Genomic DNA, 17,500 nt, shown 5'->3' on the forward strand with positions numbered 1-17,500 from the left:
GGTTTGCAAACGAAATTGAGAGGAGAATCTCGCATTTATCGGGACAATTTAAGCAAATCTCTCTTATAGACATCTGAAAATAAAATTGTCCAAATACGCGCGAGAATCACTTCTTCAATTTCGTCTATAAAACCCTCTGCAAAGTGAAAAAACATTCTGGAGCGGATTCAGAGCCACCTTAACCTTTTCCAATTTTGAAGAAAAAGATTGAAGAAGAGATAAAGAAGCTAAAGAAGCTTTAAAAAGGTTTCTAGAGGGCTAGGGTAAGCCATCGAAATTATTTTACATTTCATGAAGAAAACCAAGGCATCAGTCAAAGATTTTCAATGCATTTTAATGGCACCTAACAGTCATTTTTACGCTATTCTTTGAGCATTTTCGGCAATTTGAAATTTCAATCTGTAATTTCTGTCTAGGTTTAGTGCTTCTCGGGAAGGAGAGGCAAACCTCACGCTAAAAGAGGGCCCCTCCACTAAAAGAATAAAAGATCAAGATATCGATGAAACGAATGATTGTCACTCGGCATTCGCGGTTATTTGGCCAAAATAAGCTCTAACTTTAAGCTACCCCGAGTGCAATCAGTTTTTCGAAACAAGTCAAACGCTAGTCTAATATGTGTTGATTGATGACCTTGCTTAACAAAATAATTCTAAATTTGAATATGATGACATGATTTCGGCTAACAGATGGCAACAAGATGCTATCCTAGGGCTGGAGAATGAACGACTATGTTTCCAGCAACCTCAGACGAACTTGGAGCCGGGAAAGACAAAGATTAATTCTTAAAAGGCTGTGTCACGAAATTTAGCAAAAACTGGCAACCAAATCAAGCAAAACCTAAAAATTACTTAAAGCAATGAAGGAAGGTTTGAACAAAACAGCCAATACAACATACGACAGGATGAGCAAAAGTTTAGCTCTGTTGTTGGTAAATTCAATTATGAAACTTAAATCATGTATCATCGCCAGACACCTTTTCCAGGAAGCTTTGAAATGTGCTGTTTTAAACGCGCAAAAATTGGCACGGCACCAATATTTGAAGTGCCGTGCACACCTCCAGGCACGTGCTCGGCACCCCTATAATTTCTAGCTCGGTTCCTAATGGGCATTCTGTTTGTTCTGTTTACACACGGAAAATTAACCGTGCCGTGCCCGAAAAACAGGTACGGCACCGAGATTTCGGTGTGCCGTGCCAGATTTTTGTGCTAGTGTAAAGCCGGCTTAAAAGTAATTTCTGGGCGGGTTAACATTAAGTTGAATAGCGATTAACCCTTTCACCGCCATAAATGCAAATTGACACTTGTAGATTTTACTCTGTCTAACGCCGGACGATTTTACTCGTCAATGGGGAAGCCCTCGGCGGTAAAAGGGTTAAAGCTGGCGAGCAATTAGTAACACAAACACGTATGAATTTTAGGGTTTCATCACAGAAGCGCAATGCGCAAAATTCACTTTAGACTAAAAAGAGGAGTAAGGTATCCGAATTTTACTTTTCCGAATCGATTTCGAGCCCGTAGAATTTTACCACATTTTCACAAAACACTGCTTTCTTTTCGCTTTCTGATAGATGCGATACGCACTCCAAGTAAGCTTCAAACGTATTTTTGTAAGAGGCGTCTTTAGCCAGCGTGCAAACGGGCCAATCAGAACCAAACATACAGCGGTCTGCTCCAAATACGGCAATCACGTGCTGCAAAGAGAAGATTTTGCACAAAGTTAATAGTAGTAACTGTCTTATTGCAAGTTAAATGCGTTCAACTCAACTCGCGTTGTGGACAAATCGCGGATACGAAGACCAGATCCATGCTTTTCAATGGGTGGACAACGCCATCCACTAAAGAAATCACTATCAAGTTTATTAACCCATCACCCGTCAGGCGTCCTAGGACTCAAATCGTCTGGCGTTAGACAGGGTAAATTCTGTTCTGTCTCACTTCCACGGGTTAGTCATTTGGTCTTGTTCAGCGTTTATATATGTTTTTTCAGGTTGATGACGCTATCCACCTTTCGAACAACTAAGGCCAGATCTTTTGTACACAAAGTTAACAATTCATGAGAATCGGACAGCCAAAAGAAACAGGACGAAGTATTAAGTTATCGTTTCCGTATGCCGAAACCCGTTAAGAGACAATTACCTAAATTGTCTAGTTAAGTGCAAGGACCATTTCTCAATTTCGTCCCGCACTTGAAATATATACATTTCTTTCACTCATACACATCGTTCATACGAATTTATTCCCGAAAAGTTGATACAAGCCTTTTTTAAAGAGCGTTTAAGTTATTCAAATTAGTATTATGAATCCAAATGACAAGAGCACGATATAGAATGCTAAGAAATGAGCTATATCTCAGAACTGTATCACAGTCATTTCACAGGTGAGTTACAATATTTGCAAGGTCGAGGTTTACAACAACTGCATCATCAACGCAACTGTTTGCAGGAGCTTGGCACATCAATGCCGCCCCTACAACTTTGAATCATGATGATAGCGCCCTTTTAACTAACACCAATTTGCACTTTATTAAAAGAAAAGAGCGCTAATTAATTACTATTAGTATCACCCAACTAGTGGACTAATGCAAATGCTGCATTTTGATTGGCTACGCTACTAGAGGACTATTAGTAATAGTCCTCGAGTAGCGAAAAGCGTGACGCTTTCTTTGGTTTTATTCCCAAATAAATATATTTTGAACTTGCATTTGCTAACTTTATTATTGCCTTTTCTGTCCGACTAGTTAAGTGATACTAAAACAATTAGACCCTTCACCCTCAAGGGCCACGGGTCAATAGCCCATTCGGCTTCGCCTCATGGGCTACTGACCCGTAGCCATTGCGGGCTACGGGTCTAATTGTTAATTAATGGCCGCACCCTTTTCCTTTTCTAACCAATTGGTAGCAGATAAAAGGACTCTTGCGATAACCTTGGAAAATCCCTGGGCCCGGTTGTTCAAAAGCCAATTAACGCTAATCCCAGATTAAAAATCAACCAAGGACTTTATTTCTCTACTCCCAAATGCTGTTCAACGCTGATATTCGGCAAAACTTAACATTAGAAGAAGTCAATCTTGAAAAACAGAAATAAGCAAAAGAAACTTTCACCAAAAAGTTGAAACATGAAACAAAAGTTTACGCTAATCCTGGATTAAGTTAATAGGCTTTCGAACAACCGGGCCCTGGTGTCAGACTGTCGAAACGATGGGTCTTTAGTAGGATCAAACTATGTCTTGAATGGTCATTCTGGAATAAGGTGGGGTGTTAGGAGCCATTGCCAAACACACTTCTTCTAAAGGAAACCATGAAAGCTTTTGAACGGGCCTTTATTGTTTTAAAGATGTAAATCGTACTAAATGCAGATCATCTGCAAGTCAGATGCAGCTTACATTCTTAAAATTATTGGTCTTAACTTAATTGCATAGTGTTTTAAATTCATCTCAATAGAGTCAGTTTAGGATGATCTTTGCTAGTTGACGGTTAACATCATATAAGGAACCTGAAACTTCAAAACATCAAATCAACCTCGTTCCCAGGGCTTGGCATTTATTTATTTATTTATTTATTTAATTTATTTATTTTTATGCATTCATTCATTTAGCCACACATGTAATAGATACACGACACATCTTGATCAAAAGTTATTAATTAAATAAAGATTGGTGTGACAAGAAAGCCACATCAACTTTGACAGAGCATACATGCAGTTTGACAGGAAACTGTTTTCAAAAGATGTATTCAAAAGCGAAACAATCATCACACAGCCATGGCACTTTCATGCCCCTCCACTTTTTGCCCCAAAAAGTAAAAACACACTAGTATAAAATGTTGAAAATAGAATTTCATGTTTTGAAACAATGAAGATGACAATAATTCCGAATAGAATCATCCCTGATAAACTCTAATTACAGCACCCATTTCATATTTTTACATTTTATATTCGGTGATACAAAACTACAGAAAAAAACCAGCTAAATAATTAGAGCAAACAAGAACTGAGACAAAAATGTAACTGTGTCAAATCGTTTTGACATCCAGGCGACTCCCTCTCTTCACTACATTCGTCTTTGGAACATGATCTAAACTCAGCAATGTCCAGTCAAAACCCCCCAAAATTGAAGCAGAAGTCGCTCTTATCCTGGGTAAGGCCCGTATGACTCTAAGGCAACTCAGAGCGTCTAGTGCAGGTAATAGGCTCCACGTATAGTGACTACAAGTTACAGATGAAACATGGTTTCAAGATTCACACACCGCTCTTGTTTTGTTTTGTAATTTTTTCAATATCCATTGGTTTGCCAAGGCTGTGTAGGAAGTGCTAATGAATTGACTTTGTACAACTGTTGTGCTTCCGTTCAGCAAGACAGTCGATGATTTTTTGTAACTCCTATTAGATTTCTATTGAGAATACCTGGGATGGCGTAGTTCCAATCAGGAATCCATGGAACTAAATATAATTTTTTTTGTGATCACTAAGCCTCTTGGATATTGAAATGCACTGTGCTTTTGTTTAAGAGTTTTCATATATCACAAACTTGAAATTTTAAGGCCCAAAATGCTGGGAACTGCACTTTCTGGTGTTTCGTTTTCTAATATCTTGATGGGGGAGGCATCACCCCCATGCTCCCAGTCCCCCTACAAAGAACGGGGTTACCCCCGTCCAGTGCGTCCCACCAAATTTTAAAACACAAGTTGCTTAAAATCTTTGTAACCCCTCAATTTTTCTAGGCCTGCCACGGCCCTGTACAGTATTCATAAACCGCGCAAAAATACCTTTGAATTAGTACGCATCGTCCTTAACGGAGTGGAAAACGTCATCGACCTTTGAAGATGTTTTCTCCAAGTAGGAAAAAAGACACCAGGGCCCGGTTGTTCAAAAGCCGATTAACGCTAATCCCAGATTAAAAATTAACCATTTCTCTACTCCCAAATGCTGTTCAACGCTGATATTCGGCAAAGTTTTACATTAGAAGAAGTTAATCTTGAAAAACAAATATAAGCAAAAGAAACTTTCACCAAAAAGTTGAAAACAGGAAACAATAGTTTACACTAATCCTGGATTAAGTTAATCGGCCTCCGAACAACCGGGCCCAGATATAGAATTTAACTTCGTTATCCTTGAATGTTTTTATAACAAAATATTTCTTACACTTAATAATATGCAAGGAAAAATTTCTCCATTCTGATTGGCTAAGAGAAATGCAGTTTACAGGTAACAGCGCAGAAAAGAGGTAATTCGGTGCAAAAAGAAGTTACAAACCAAGCATTTCTGATTGGTCAATGATCACAGAAAGTCACAGATAATCAATCAAATGCGATCCCCGGATGATGGAATTATTGGCGGGGTAAGCGTGCGAATTACGTCAAGTTACTCGAATTTTTTCACGTATATTAATAATGAGCTGTCACATGATTTTTCGCGTGCAATTTGGAATAAATGAGTACTCGTAAATGTTTTCAAAGTAGAACAAAATTTCTCGAGCCTGTATGGGCGAGACCAATCTGTCCTAAGAAATTGTTGAAAAAAGGTACTCGTGCTTACTTATTTATATTTTCAAATAGACCTAATTGGCTAACTCAATGTTGTACCCAATTCAAATCTCCCAGGATTAAAGTGCCCCTGTGACCAAAAAATCAATTCATATTTTTCTTTGGATTTCAAGACTATGTTAACAAAACACTAAGTGACCCACGTTTTAAGCCTTGATTTCAAAAAGACACCTGTTTATTTTAACTGTAATTTTCCTATTTAATGGTCCGCCATTACTAACATTATGTTCTTGAGAGAGCTGGATCGAGGAGAAAATGACATCAAAGGCTCACTAGTTTAAGAATGCAATACGTGCGTACGCCGCAGAATTAATATGCAGCACGGGGGTTTTGGGCTTTCAGACTTTTAAACTCACGCTTTGCATATATAATAAGCTGCGTTCACACGCTGAAATTTTAAGCTAGTGAGCCTCTGACGTCACTTTTCCCTGGATCCAACCGTCTGAGGTCCAATCGGTCAGTTTTGAACGTGAGTAATGGCTGACCGTAAAATCCAAAACTTACACTCGAAGTAAACGGTCTTTAGATAAAAATCAAAGCTCAAAATTTTGCCAGTCATGTGTTAAGCAAACACACTTTCAAAATCTGAAGGAAAAAAGGAAGTGGTTTTTTTGATCACAGGGGCACTTTAAGAATCTTTGTGTGTTGTATTTGCATAATAATGAAGCATTCATATGGAAATACCTGGAACAAAACGTTTCATTCCCAAAGGGTTTAAATTGGGTGCAACATTGAGTCAGCCGATTTGGTCTATTGCACTCGAAATCGAGTGATTACCTAATAGTATACAAAATTACTAAAGTAGAAACTTACCTTCACGTAGGGAATAAGGTCATCCACTTTCCAGTTCTCTCGTGAGGCTTCCGTTACAAGTCCAGAACTTCGAAAAAGGGAATAAAAAGGTAAGAAACCGAACGGATTCGAGGCAAGAAAGACTGTTTTAAACTCTTTGCTTGGTGCCTTTTCACTGTTTCTCTTCCTCTCTCTCGGTCTCAGCTTTCTTATGATTGCATTACATCACCACTGTGGAGTCACTCGCTTAAATCAATCGTCGTCGTCTTTACCATAAGGGACCTTAAGATCTACGACGGCGACGTCGACGAAAACGTCACCTCAAAATAGAGCTTTGCTCTAGTAAAAGTCTTTCGCGATTATTCCATCTCGTTCACGTCGTACAATGTGAGCGAAGTATCCTAAAAATAAATTGGTACGAGCGGTTTCAGAGTGAAAATAGGGAATGAAAGATTCCCTGTTGCATGGTCACGTTGTCATCGTAACCTCAAATTGGTGATTTGAAGTCGTCGTCATGCAGAGATCCGCAAAAATATGAGCTAAAATCCGTACCGAACGTGCAGCACGATTATTTATGCTCTTTTAACCAATGATATCACTTTTTTGTGGCGTTTTCGTCGACGTCGTCGTCGTAGATCTTAAGCTCCCTAAAGGCTGGTTTTCACTACCGACGGAGTCGGAGTCGGAGTCGTAATCAGAAGCGCAGAGCGATGCAATCTAGTGAAAATCAAACTGAGTCGGAAGCAGAATACCGATTCTGCTGATGACTCCGTCGCCTACGATCCAGTGAAAACTGCCTTGTCGGAGTCGGAAGCAGAAGCGGAAGAATAAACCAGTCACAATGCTCGATTCCAAGCGTTGTGATTGCTTGGTTCTTTCGCTTCTGCTTCCGACAATCTAGTTTTCACTGGGTCATAAGAAACGGAGTCATAAGCGGAGTCGGAAGAAAATGGGAACGTTCTGATTCTTCTGACTCCGATTGCGTTGAGCTTATGACTCCGCTTACGACTCCGATCTTTGATTTTCACTAGGTCATAAGCGCTCTTACGACTCCGACTCCGACTCCGTCGCTAGTGAAAACCAGCCTTAAAGGCCCGAGCAAAAGGCTTCTACATTTGTTTTCGTTACGACGCTCTTACGACGCTCTTACGACTCCGACTACGACTCCGACTCCGTCGCAAGTGAAAACCAGCCGTAATAGGGACCTCAAGCAAGGACGACGACGACGGCTACGACAACGTTGTCTGTATAATTTTTGCGATTGCTCCACGTCGCTCGGCTTGGAAAGTGTGAATACACATTCCAAGAGTAAAATTGATTGAGAACTGTATGGGATATTTAGAGAGAAGATTAAAAATTCATCGTCAGGTGCTCTCGTCCTCCAAATGACCTCAAATTTGATCATTTCACGTCATTGTCAAGACGAGAACGGCGAAGATATGTATCAAAATGTAAAACGCACGTGCAGGGCGTGAAATATTGTTTTTGGTAAAAATAATTAAGTGTTTTTGTTATTTAAAATCTATTTAAATCTATTGTTAGTGCGTTCTCGTACCCGTCATCGTCGCCCCATGCTTAAAGTCCCTAATCACCACCACAACCACCATCATCATCATCGGTATTTAAACATAATTATCACCCTGATCACTATTACACATAGGTACACTGCCGGTGCAATGCTCTCAACCTTACTGAGCTGTGAAGACACTAAGTTCGGAGCGCTAGCGTCAACTTGTTAAGCTCGTGTTCCCGGGAATCGAACCCGGGCCACAGGCGAGTGCTCTCACCCCAATTTATTTCATTCACCTTTATGTAGGTTGCTTCTGACGACCTGATGCAGCATTTCTAGTTCATATACACATATATTACATAAGTATTTTGAGTTAAACACTATTCTACATTCAGATCGATTCAGAGCAACACAAGTGAAGACTCTTACTTCAAACGGCTTTTGTTTCAATATTGCTACTTTTACAGCAAATTTAAAAAAGAAAAAATTCCTACATTTTACAGAAGACATTTGGATTCTGAGCCAACATTTCCATTCCTTTCTTCCATTCGTCTATTTTTCCGTCTTTTATCTCTGGTTTTGCAGCATGGTCGATGACAAACTTCAACCTGCATACAAACACCAAACTCAGTGGAAGTTCTTGGACTTTTAAGGATAGAGAGGTAATTATGGACTTACACTGTGAAACTAGTGTAATTATATTTTTTTTCTCTCTTTCTCTTCTTTCCTCGTTGCACGACATACTGAAAAAAATACTTAACTTGTTTTTTGGTTGTCCATTTTCAAAATGTTTGCTTGTTTTACTAAAACGCAGTACACTGGCTTACAACTTCCCGCCAAAAAACGCGGGTTCCAGCAGTGTGACACTTCGCGTATTGGCTGTTGAGATTGGTATTAATTTTTAGCGAAACAAGGCGGCTGTCGTTAACGCATAGCTAGAAACCGGAAGAATATTTATCCCGCTTGCTACTCGATGCTACAGTGATATCTTTTCTTTTTCGTTCGTTTTTTTTCAATGGCGAGTTGAAAATTTGTGACAGAGATTGTCAAAATTAAGGCCGCATTTAATGGTGTAATTATTTTATTAAATTTTTATTAAATTCTGAACGCTTGGATGCTTGGAAATTAAAGCCAATCAATTGCCAGCTTGGCAACACTTGAAGCAATCCGTTTTCATATTAGGTCACACGGTATATGAGCTGATAACCGAGACTGAGTGAACCAGTCAAGAAGCTAGAAAAGGAATATCCGAGGTCGCAAATTTATTCACCGATACTCACCTCGCCTGGGGTAAAAAATTGTTTCAGTATAATTACATAATAATTATGTGATTATTTGAAAATTTGCATTTTGCTTAAAACAAGTAATTTCTTCGTCTGTCACCTCAACAAAACGGCTTGTGGCCATTTTAAAAAAAACCGCTAAGGTAATTATCGCGTAATAATCACTTCAAGTGCAACCAATCAGCGCTGACAATGTTCAGTAATCACCAATAGATGTAAATGTATACTCTCAGTTGACCACTCCCATATGGGCTTTTCAGGGCCAACGAAGCACAATCAACGGAACAATAGACCAATTCAACAACTTTTAAGAATCCCAACTCCCTAGAGGCAAACGAGTTGGCCATTTAGAAGTGCAGCTGTGAGGTGAAAGCAGGGACTACCAGGCTCAAATTCAAGGAGTAGTCAGAAAATGGCTTGAAACCAGGACGTCCGGGTCTCAAGCCAAACGCCCTAATTACTGAGCCACACAGCTGCTCTGAATTTTAATCAGCCCAAGACAACTCCTCAAGTTTGGTTTACCAAAGGTAGTCTGAATCACAGCAAATAACCACAAAGTGATTGACTCATCCCACCTCAACATAATATTATCATGGAATTCAAAATCAACAAAAACAAAAAATACAGTGGAGCATGCAAGTAGACTAATTGGCTAGCCAGCACTTACTTGGGAAACTTTTTCACAACAGTTTCTGCCAACTTAAAATGCCTTGTTCTAATACAACAGACAACAAATAGGAAGAATTTAGCATGGATAACGTCTGAGCAAGTGACGACTGTAAATCGCAGAGAGACAAGAAAAACAACAGGAAAAAAGTTGAACAGAGCGTGAAATATTTCTCTCATCATTTTTTGCTTATGACTTGGCACATTTCCCTTCCTAATAATTTTATACTTGGATCCATACTCGTTTTAAAAAAAGTCTTTTTTACTACTTTTATCCTCTTTGGCAACAACCTGTTGTCACTTTTCGTAAACAGCAGCAGTCGATCGGAAAGCTCTTTCTTTGTTCTGGAACACTTCAGTCTTAATAATTTCACCGACATCATGGCAAAATTAACCTCCAATATTTTGTTAGCCCTAGTCGACAATTCAGTCAGGGATAATGGTGAATGGCAGATCTTAACATAAAAAAGCACACTTTCTCAACCTAATATCTTTGTTGTAATATGAGCATGAATTTCTCAGATTTTTGTCAGATACTGCACTCCTACAATGACAATGAAAATAGAAATCAAAACTTCTCACCTTATTCTACAATTTCATGATAAACTACAGCTGTACAATACCCACCTAATTAGTAAATCATAAGTGAGCCCTTTCTCTTCAAGGTAACCTGACAAAAAACAGCATGAAAATTATTAACTTTTTGCAACCTTCTTGTTTAAAAATGGATGAACCACATAAAATTCTTCCAAGAATAAAATCATTTGTGTCTTAGAAAATGAATTCAGAATCACTTATTTTCACTTTCCAATTTTTTCTTCAACCAATGTCAAGTGTAACCGTTAGAGTTTCCTTGTCATTAAATAATGCATTTTTCCCTCTGTGTCAGAAGAACAATTAAAGGTAAATCATGACATGTCACAAGATTAAGCAGCACCATACAAGTTTCAGAGTAAAAATAAGGAATTCTGAATTTTTTTTTTTTTTTTTTAACAAAACCACTTTCTTTTAAAAAGCTTCAAGCAAGTTTGACTACTTGTAAACAAATTTCCCTCAGTTTAAGACTACCTTTTGCAGGGGTGAAATGTCCGTTTCATAGACAACAGCTGTAACCGCTAGAAGCAATTAAATACCTAGACCCCTCTGGACTGACTCTCTGCCCAACCAATCATCTGGTTCTCCTTCCAAAATGTTTCTTACTCCTCTAAATACTTTGTATTCCATGTACTTCTCCAATATGACATTCACCTGCACCAAAAGAAAGCACCTAGTTTTTAATATGATTTTGAGAAATACAGTGACAACTTTTTCCAACCAATTTTCAAGAAAGGATGTTCCGGCAAAATTTTTCACCTGACAAAAACTTAGACAGAGCCAATAATATTAGGTCTTTGGATCACTAAATTGACATATTCTGGGTTTCATTTCTTCCATTACGTGGAGTGATAACCACCAGTCAGAACATTAACTCCGACCACTCCACCTTGTAATTTTGTTGACAGTATTGTTCTTCTCACCCATCTATATCATGTTCATTCTTCTAATTTGCATTTAACCCTCGAAGTTTCTAGTTGGTCCTGACAAACTGGAGGTGGTAGCCTCTTTTTGCTATCTGGGTGACACACTGTCAGCAGCCAGTGACTGCGACCTCGCAACCGGACACACGTCAAGACCGCCTGGAAGAAGTTCAAGGGGCTGCTGCCTGTGCACTCCACGTTCCACCTCTCCTACGAAACACACAGCCACATCTATAGCAAGTGCGTCCAGAGTGTGATGCTTCATGCAAGTGAGACCTGGACTCTGACCAAGCTGAACCGCCACCGACTGCAGCAAAATGACAGGGCTATGATCAGGCAGATCTGTTATGTTAAACCAGAGAATGTGGCCACCATCCGATCCAAGGAGCTGCTAGCGCAGCTTGGTCTCAAGGACCTTGACCTCATCCAGGGTTCACACACTTTTTCAGACCAAAAATTCAAGGACTTTTCGAGGACTTTCAAGGGCCAAATTTTGAAATTTTAAGGATCTCTTTTTTATTTACTTCGATGAATTTACTCATAGAAATGGTCTGACAGTACAATTCTTCCTCATTTTCCGTAACGTACATGCGTGAAAATACTGCAAAGGCACTGGTAACCATTCTCGACCCCACAGCTTGTCGCCTTGTACGACATGACTCGAGTGGCTGATTATTTTCACTGAAGTTTTCAAAGATTAAAAATGCGGGTCAGAAAAAAATTCAAGGACTTTCAAGGACCAGGAATGAAGAGCAGAGATTTTCAAGGATTTTCAAGGCCTTGAAAATGCACTCTCAAAATTCAAGGGTTTTCAAGGGTTTTCAAGACGCGTACGAACCCTGCTCATCCTAAGCGCAGCCAAGTGACATGCTGGTTCAGGGAAAGCGTGGGCCTGTGCGGCCCAATATGACTTGGAAAGAGCAGTGTGAGAGTGATTGCAAGGAGTGGAAACTCACTGCGGTCGACCCTCATGAGAGAGACACCTGAAGAGCTGCAAATAGCCAGTTACCTGGAAGGGAGCCCACCGATGTGGAAGATGCTCCCACCTCACAATAAAATGAAATAACCCATGACGACAATGACAATGGAGTGGAAATAATTAAAAATGTTTAAAATATCAAAACTGATTGGGCAGGTTGTTGTCTTACAAGTGCACAGATGAAACAAAAACCAAATGTAACAAACCTTAGGATCTGTGAGATCCACCCATCCAATGATGCCAACAATGGTTGAGGTGTGGGCAGGATATTGTTCCAATATCCAGTCTGTTTGAATTATACAAAATACGAGCAAAGAATTATAATGTTAAAAAGAAAAAAAATTCAAAAGTCCATTAAAACTCTTTTAACCCTCTTAACTCCTGGGAGTGAAACTTAACAAGATTTTATTCTGTCTAATGCCGGACGATTTTACTTGTCAACTGAGAGCCTCCAAGGGCCCCTGAGGAGTCAGCAGGTTAATATTACACTCAGTTAGTCTTTTGCAGAGGCAACCAGAAGATAATTATTAGGTAAAAGTTAATTACCCAATGAAGTCACCCTTCACCTCAAATAGCCTCATTTTTGCCTTCAGTTGTTAACTCTAATTCATTCCATTACACACATAAATTAACATTAAAACAACAATATCTTCAGAAATTTCATATCCTTGGGCTGTAATAGTAGTTAAAGGAGAACTACCAGAAACAACTTCTTTAAAAAAAATTCAAGGAAGGGCTGTTGACAAAATTGCCATCTCTCCATTATCGTCTTTCAACAAGGTTGTTATTATTAGCAATAATAATTTAATTATTTCATCTGTAACCTAACCACTGATACCTGTTTCATCATAGGTTTGATTGACTTGAATGAAGACTACCTTTCTAACGGGAGAAGGCTCAATTGCTACTTGAAGATCACCAATGAGGAAGGGTCTACAAATGGCTTTAAGGTCAGTAGGCCATGGGTAGAAATACTTGTCACAATCCCACAAGTCTTTGAGAAGAAATAATGTATCAATATCATAAAACACTTTAACATGGAAGCACAGTTTGAAGGTAACAAATTGCTGTAACACATTAATGGGACTCAACCAGATGCTTGTTCAATTACATTTTGCAATAATTTTGACAAGGAGATAATGTGAATTAGTTCTTTTATAATAAGTTACTATTATGGTGGACCAGCTAATAGGTTTCTGATGGATCATGAGAAGTGACAAGACAGGGGTTTTTCAAAAATTCACCATGCCAGTCACTCTGGCAATGAATCACTTCAGTCCGGCCCCAATATGTCATGGTGACTTGTTGCCTAAGGTGATTGGGGAAAATACTGTGCAGAGAGAGGGTGCCAGTTACTAGGAAAACCAGTGATTTGTGGAATGCCCACTTCAGTTAAACATTTTGATGAAATTCCTTTCCCACGGGGTGAGCAGTTGCCAGCTTTCCCTGTCAAGGTGTACCAAAACAACTACAACAATGGAAAAATATGTTTTCAAAAATCATGTTCTGGGGGAAAATGGATAAAATTGTTCTTGTCCACTGGAGAGGTTGCAAGTGCAAACATGGACTCGCTGTTTAATACTTCAAGTGCAAGTTTTGTTCTCTGACTTGAAAAGTGGAGTGTCAACCACAACACTTTTCAAGAATTTGAACTATTTACAAGCGAAAGTGGGCGGGGCAGTGACTCAGTAATTCGGGCCCATTCCACAGATCGGTGGTTTTCATAGTAGTTGAACTGTGTTAACCCATGAAGCCCTTACCTTCAGCATAAAATGGAATGCCATTATTGTTGGAAAAAGGCCTCAGAAGAGGACTTCTTCCAAATGATGGTAAAAGTAGATCCCAACTACTTTATGGAAGCTGTTTCATTCCATAAAATAATTAGGATAGTATGTCCACTCTCATTGGTCAATAGCTGTGTTTAGACGAGAGTATGTAAACACGGTTTTGACATCACATAGATTTTGATTGGTTATGTTTTGTCATATGTGCGTTTTGATTGGATAGTTGGAAATATGAGCATGTATCAAGAGAATCTGTTTCAATTAAGAAGTAAAAAAACCCGCACTCTCCTTCATTTGTCGAATGATTTTTGAGAAATACTTTATAAAAGCAATAAAGGACTTTTTCCCAGTTTACATAGCCTCATCTAAACACCAGCCCTGGGGAGATGGGAGAAAATGAGACAGTTATGCAAACCCTTGACTGCCCCTCAGGTTTGCATAACTGCCTCAAATTCTCCCAACTTCGTCTCATGTTTAGATGAGGCTATGTAAACACGGAAAAAGTCCTCTATCACTTATAATAAATGTTCTTATGATTGTCGCAATATCAGAGGTCGTTCCATTTTTCATCGACCTCCAAGAAGGGGAGAGTTTTTCTCCAAAGAAGTCAACAACAAAAAATTTAACCGAGCGCCCCTCAGATTTAAAGCTAATGGTTTTCAAAGGGTCAAGACAAAAAAATATGGGGTAAGGATTTTCGTCATCCAGAGGGGTATCTAATACCAACGACTCGGGACTCCAAATTAAATAACCCACTAAAGGTTTTTGGCTACTTTCTCATTATATACTTTCTCACATGTTCTCCTTCCGGTAACGAGCAGAATAAATTAGCATATTATGTAATCGCATTGGCCCAAGGGCAATATTAAGGATTAATTTCACGTGCATTTTCAGACTTTTCACAAAATTTCTCGAGTTGCGAAGAGACGAGCAATTTGGAAAACTTTGAAAATGCAAGTGAAATTAATCCTTAATTGCACAATGCATATGGCACAGTGCGTTTACATGTTTATCACATAAAGGGCAAAATTATTGAGGGAAGCCCATTCACCAATGCTGCTACAAAGCACAATCAACTCAACGCGTTTTCATTCCGTTGAAGTTGAATTCAATAAATCCATGCTCACAACAGAAATTAGTGCGTAATTTAATTAAATTGTATTTTACATGTGGACAAAAAGCAGTTTGATCAGAGTCAGAATCTGGAAGTTAGATTCTCTTGTAACTTTGCTTGCTCTGGATAAGCAACTGTTAACCAATCACAGGATCAAGTAATCATGCCCTCATTACCAAAAGGGACCTCGTAAATAAGAAAAAAAGTGCCCTCCGTCTCAGCAAATCAGCATTCAGTAATTTTGCCCCCTATGTGATAAACATTGTAAATCATTGTCTATCTGCTGAGTTAATACACCAAGTATATATTACAAAATGGCCGCCATGATTGTAGTATTCTATTGTTCACTTGCAAATTAGCTCTTTTTGCCTCGTTCCTAAACTTAGAATTCAAAAGAATATTTAGACTTGAGACAAGCAACAAGGGCTAATTTGCAAGTGAACAAAAGAATACTAAAATAGTGGCCATTTTGGACTAATAAGGTGTTAACGGGTTTATTGTTTACTTCACCTGTGTTTTCTACAAGAAGTTTAAAATCCGGATTTTTCCTATTGTGACTGTAACTGGGCTGTAACTATACCCGATTGCAACCCGATTATTAAAGGAATACTTTGGTGTAACTGAGTTTTGCAGCTAGAGCTTTTCTTGGACCAAGAAACTACAGGAAGCAAAACTTACGAACGTGAGCATCCACTATTTCCTTTCCGTGAAAAGCGTCCATTAGAGAGACATGTGACGTGAAACAAAAGGATTTCTTCTTCTTCTTCCTCAAGTGCAAGGCTAAATCAAAAGTACAGGCACAGTTTGAGTTTGAAGTGGCTGTTTTACAGCTATCAACGATTTCGAAGCTTTTCTCCGTTACAAACTCTCCGCCGTTGTGCGCCGATCAAATCGAAACTTCAACATCCTCCCCACCCCCCGGGCAAACACCTTGCATTCGACTATCTTCTATGCTCGGGGAGTGGGGAATTTGACCTTTGCCTGCGTGGGGTGGGGAAAATTGAACCGGAAGTGTCAAGTGTCAAATGATTTTTTTTCGGGCGCCGAAGTCGCTAAACATCTATAAAACACGCGTTTGGATGAGACGTAAGAGTTTAAAGGAAGAGATGTAGCACTTGTGAGCGATTGGCTTACAAAAAAGGTCTTCAAAAGGTATTTATTACTCATCGTTTTAAAATGAAGGCCATCTATCTATCTATCTATCTATCTATCTATCTATCTATCTATCTATCTATCTATCTATCTATCTATCTATCTATCTATCTATCTATCTATCTATCTATCTATCTATCTATCTATCTATCTATCTAGGGTATGACAGACAAATCCAACGATAGGTAGGGCATTTGAACATCATTTTGGCCCGATTAGGGGGGGGGGGGGGGGGGGAAGGAAATGAACGAGTTTGCCGACCACGGCAAAGCGCGTCACGAAATCTTTTCTTTAGTTACTTCGACCGGAACTGGGATCATCCTCGCTCCAATGCATGCCAATCTCTGTACGGTGGTCAATTTACATTATCAACTCCGTTGATAAACCAAATTTTTGTTTATACGAGTTCAGGCTTTCGAGAAATTTCTCTTATCGAAGGTCGGCCCCTTTTCTCTCCGTTTAACGTCGTCCAATTGACTCATATTTTTGAGTACGAGTAAGGTACGTAATTTACGTATAAATGACAATAAAATTTTTAAATTTTGATCTGAAATATGAAATTGATTTTTCAGTTTCACTGTAGTTTCAAGTTCAACCTTACACTGCTTAGAGTTCCACAAGAGAGGCTTTCTCTCCGCGTGGGAGGACGTACATCAGAAGCGTAGTTACAACCTTGGACAAAATAAAATGAAAAATTATTTTGATGAAATAATTGCGCTCAACATCATTGATTTTGGGGGGAGGGAGGGTACTACATTTTCATTACATTTTGTCCAAGATTGTGGGATTTTTCAAAGGAAGGGGGGGGAGAGGGGGTCACACTCTCTCACACCCAGTGTACTTACTGGTTTGTCATTTCGACAACTTCGCTGTTTTTAGTGAAAGTAACAATTTTTCGCTTTATCTTCTATGGTCAAGGAACGCGTCAGCAGTAAAGCGAGCTGAAAATATTTTTGCCATTTTGTGCCAAATAAAATCAACACAGAAGAGTTGTTGATCCTGGAGTTTTTTATAAAACAATTTTTCTACTCGGGTTTGCTGGACATATAGAGGATACTACATGGCCGCACGGAGATACGAAATTTCTCTTCGAGTGTTTCAAAATATTTAATTAAAATTAAGTGTGGCCGCTTAATAGAGGTCCGACTGTAAAATATTACATTG

The 17,500-nt window shown here is 39.1% G+C and overlaps 1 protein-coding gene across 2 annotated transcripts; it reads right to left on the reverse strand.

Annotated features, from left to right (window-relative positions):
• Positions 1-313: 313 nt before the first annotated feature.
• Positions 314-16,145, reverse strand: LOC138029678 (L-fucono-1,5-lactonase-like). Of its 2 annotated transcripts, XM_068877425.1 has the most exons (10): positions 16,047-16,130; positions 15,863-15,964; positions 13,125-13,280; positions 12,493-12,572; positions 10,924-11,038; positions 10,418-10,460; positions 9,792-9,839; positions 8,336-8,449; positions 6,353-6,419; positions 314-1,690 (listed from the first exon to the last, which is right to left on the reverse strand). In XM_068877425.1, the coding sequence occupies exons 2-10, from the start codon at positions 15,903-15,905 to the stop codon at positions 1,487-1,489; spliced, it is 870 nt and encodes a 289-aa protein (XP_068733526.1). In that variant the 5' UTR covers positions 15,906-15,964; positions 16,047-16,130; the 3' UTR covers positions 314-1,486. The 2 variants fall into 2 exon arrangements, with proteins under 2 accessions (XP_068733526.1, XP_068733516.1); XM_068877415.1 differs by having other exon boundaries at positions 15,863-16,145.
• Positions 16,146-17,500: the final 1,355 nt, after the last annotated feature.

Source organism: Montipora capricornis, chromosome 2 (genome assembly GCF_036669925.1).
Source record: "Montipora capricornis isolate CH-2021 chromosome 2, ASM3666992v2, whole genome shotgun sequence".
Taxonomy (NCBI): domain Eukaryota; kingdom Metazoa; phylum Cnidaria; class Anthozoa; order Scleractinia; family Acroporidae; genus Montipora; species Montipora capricornis.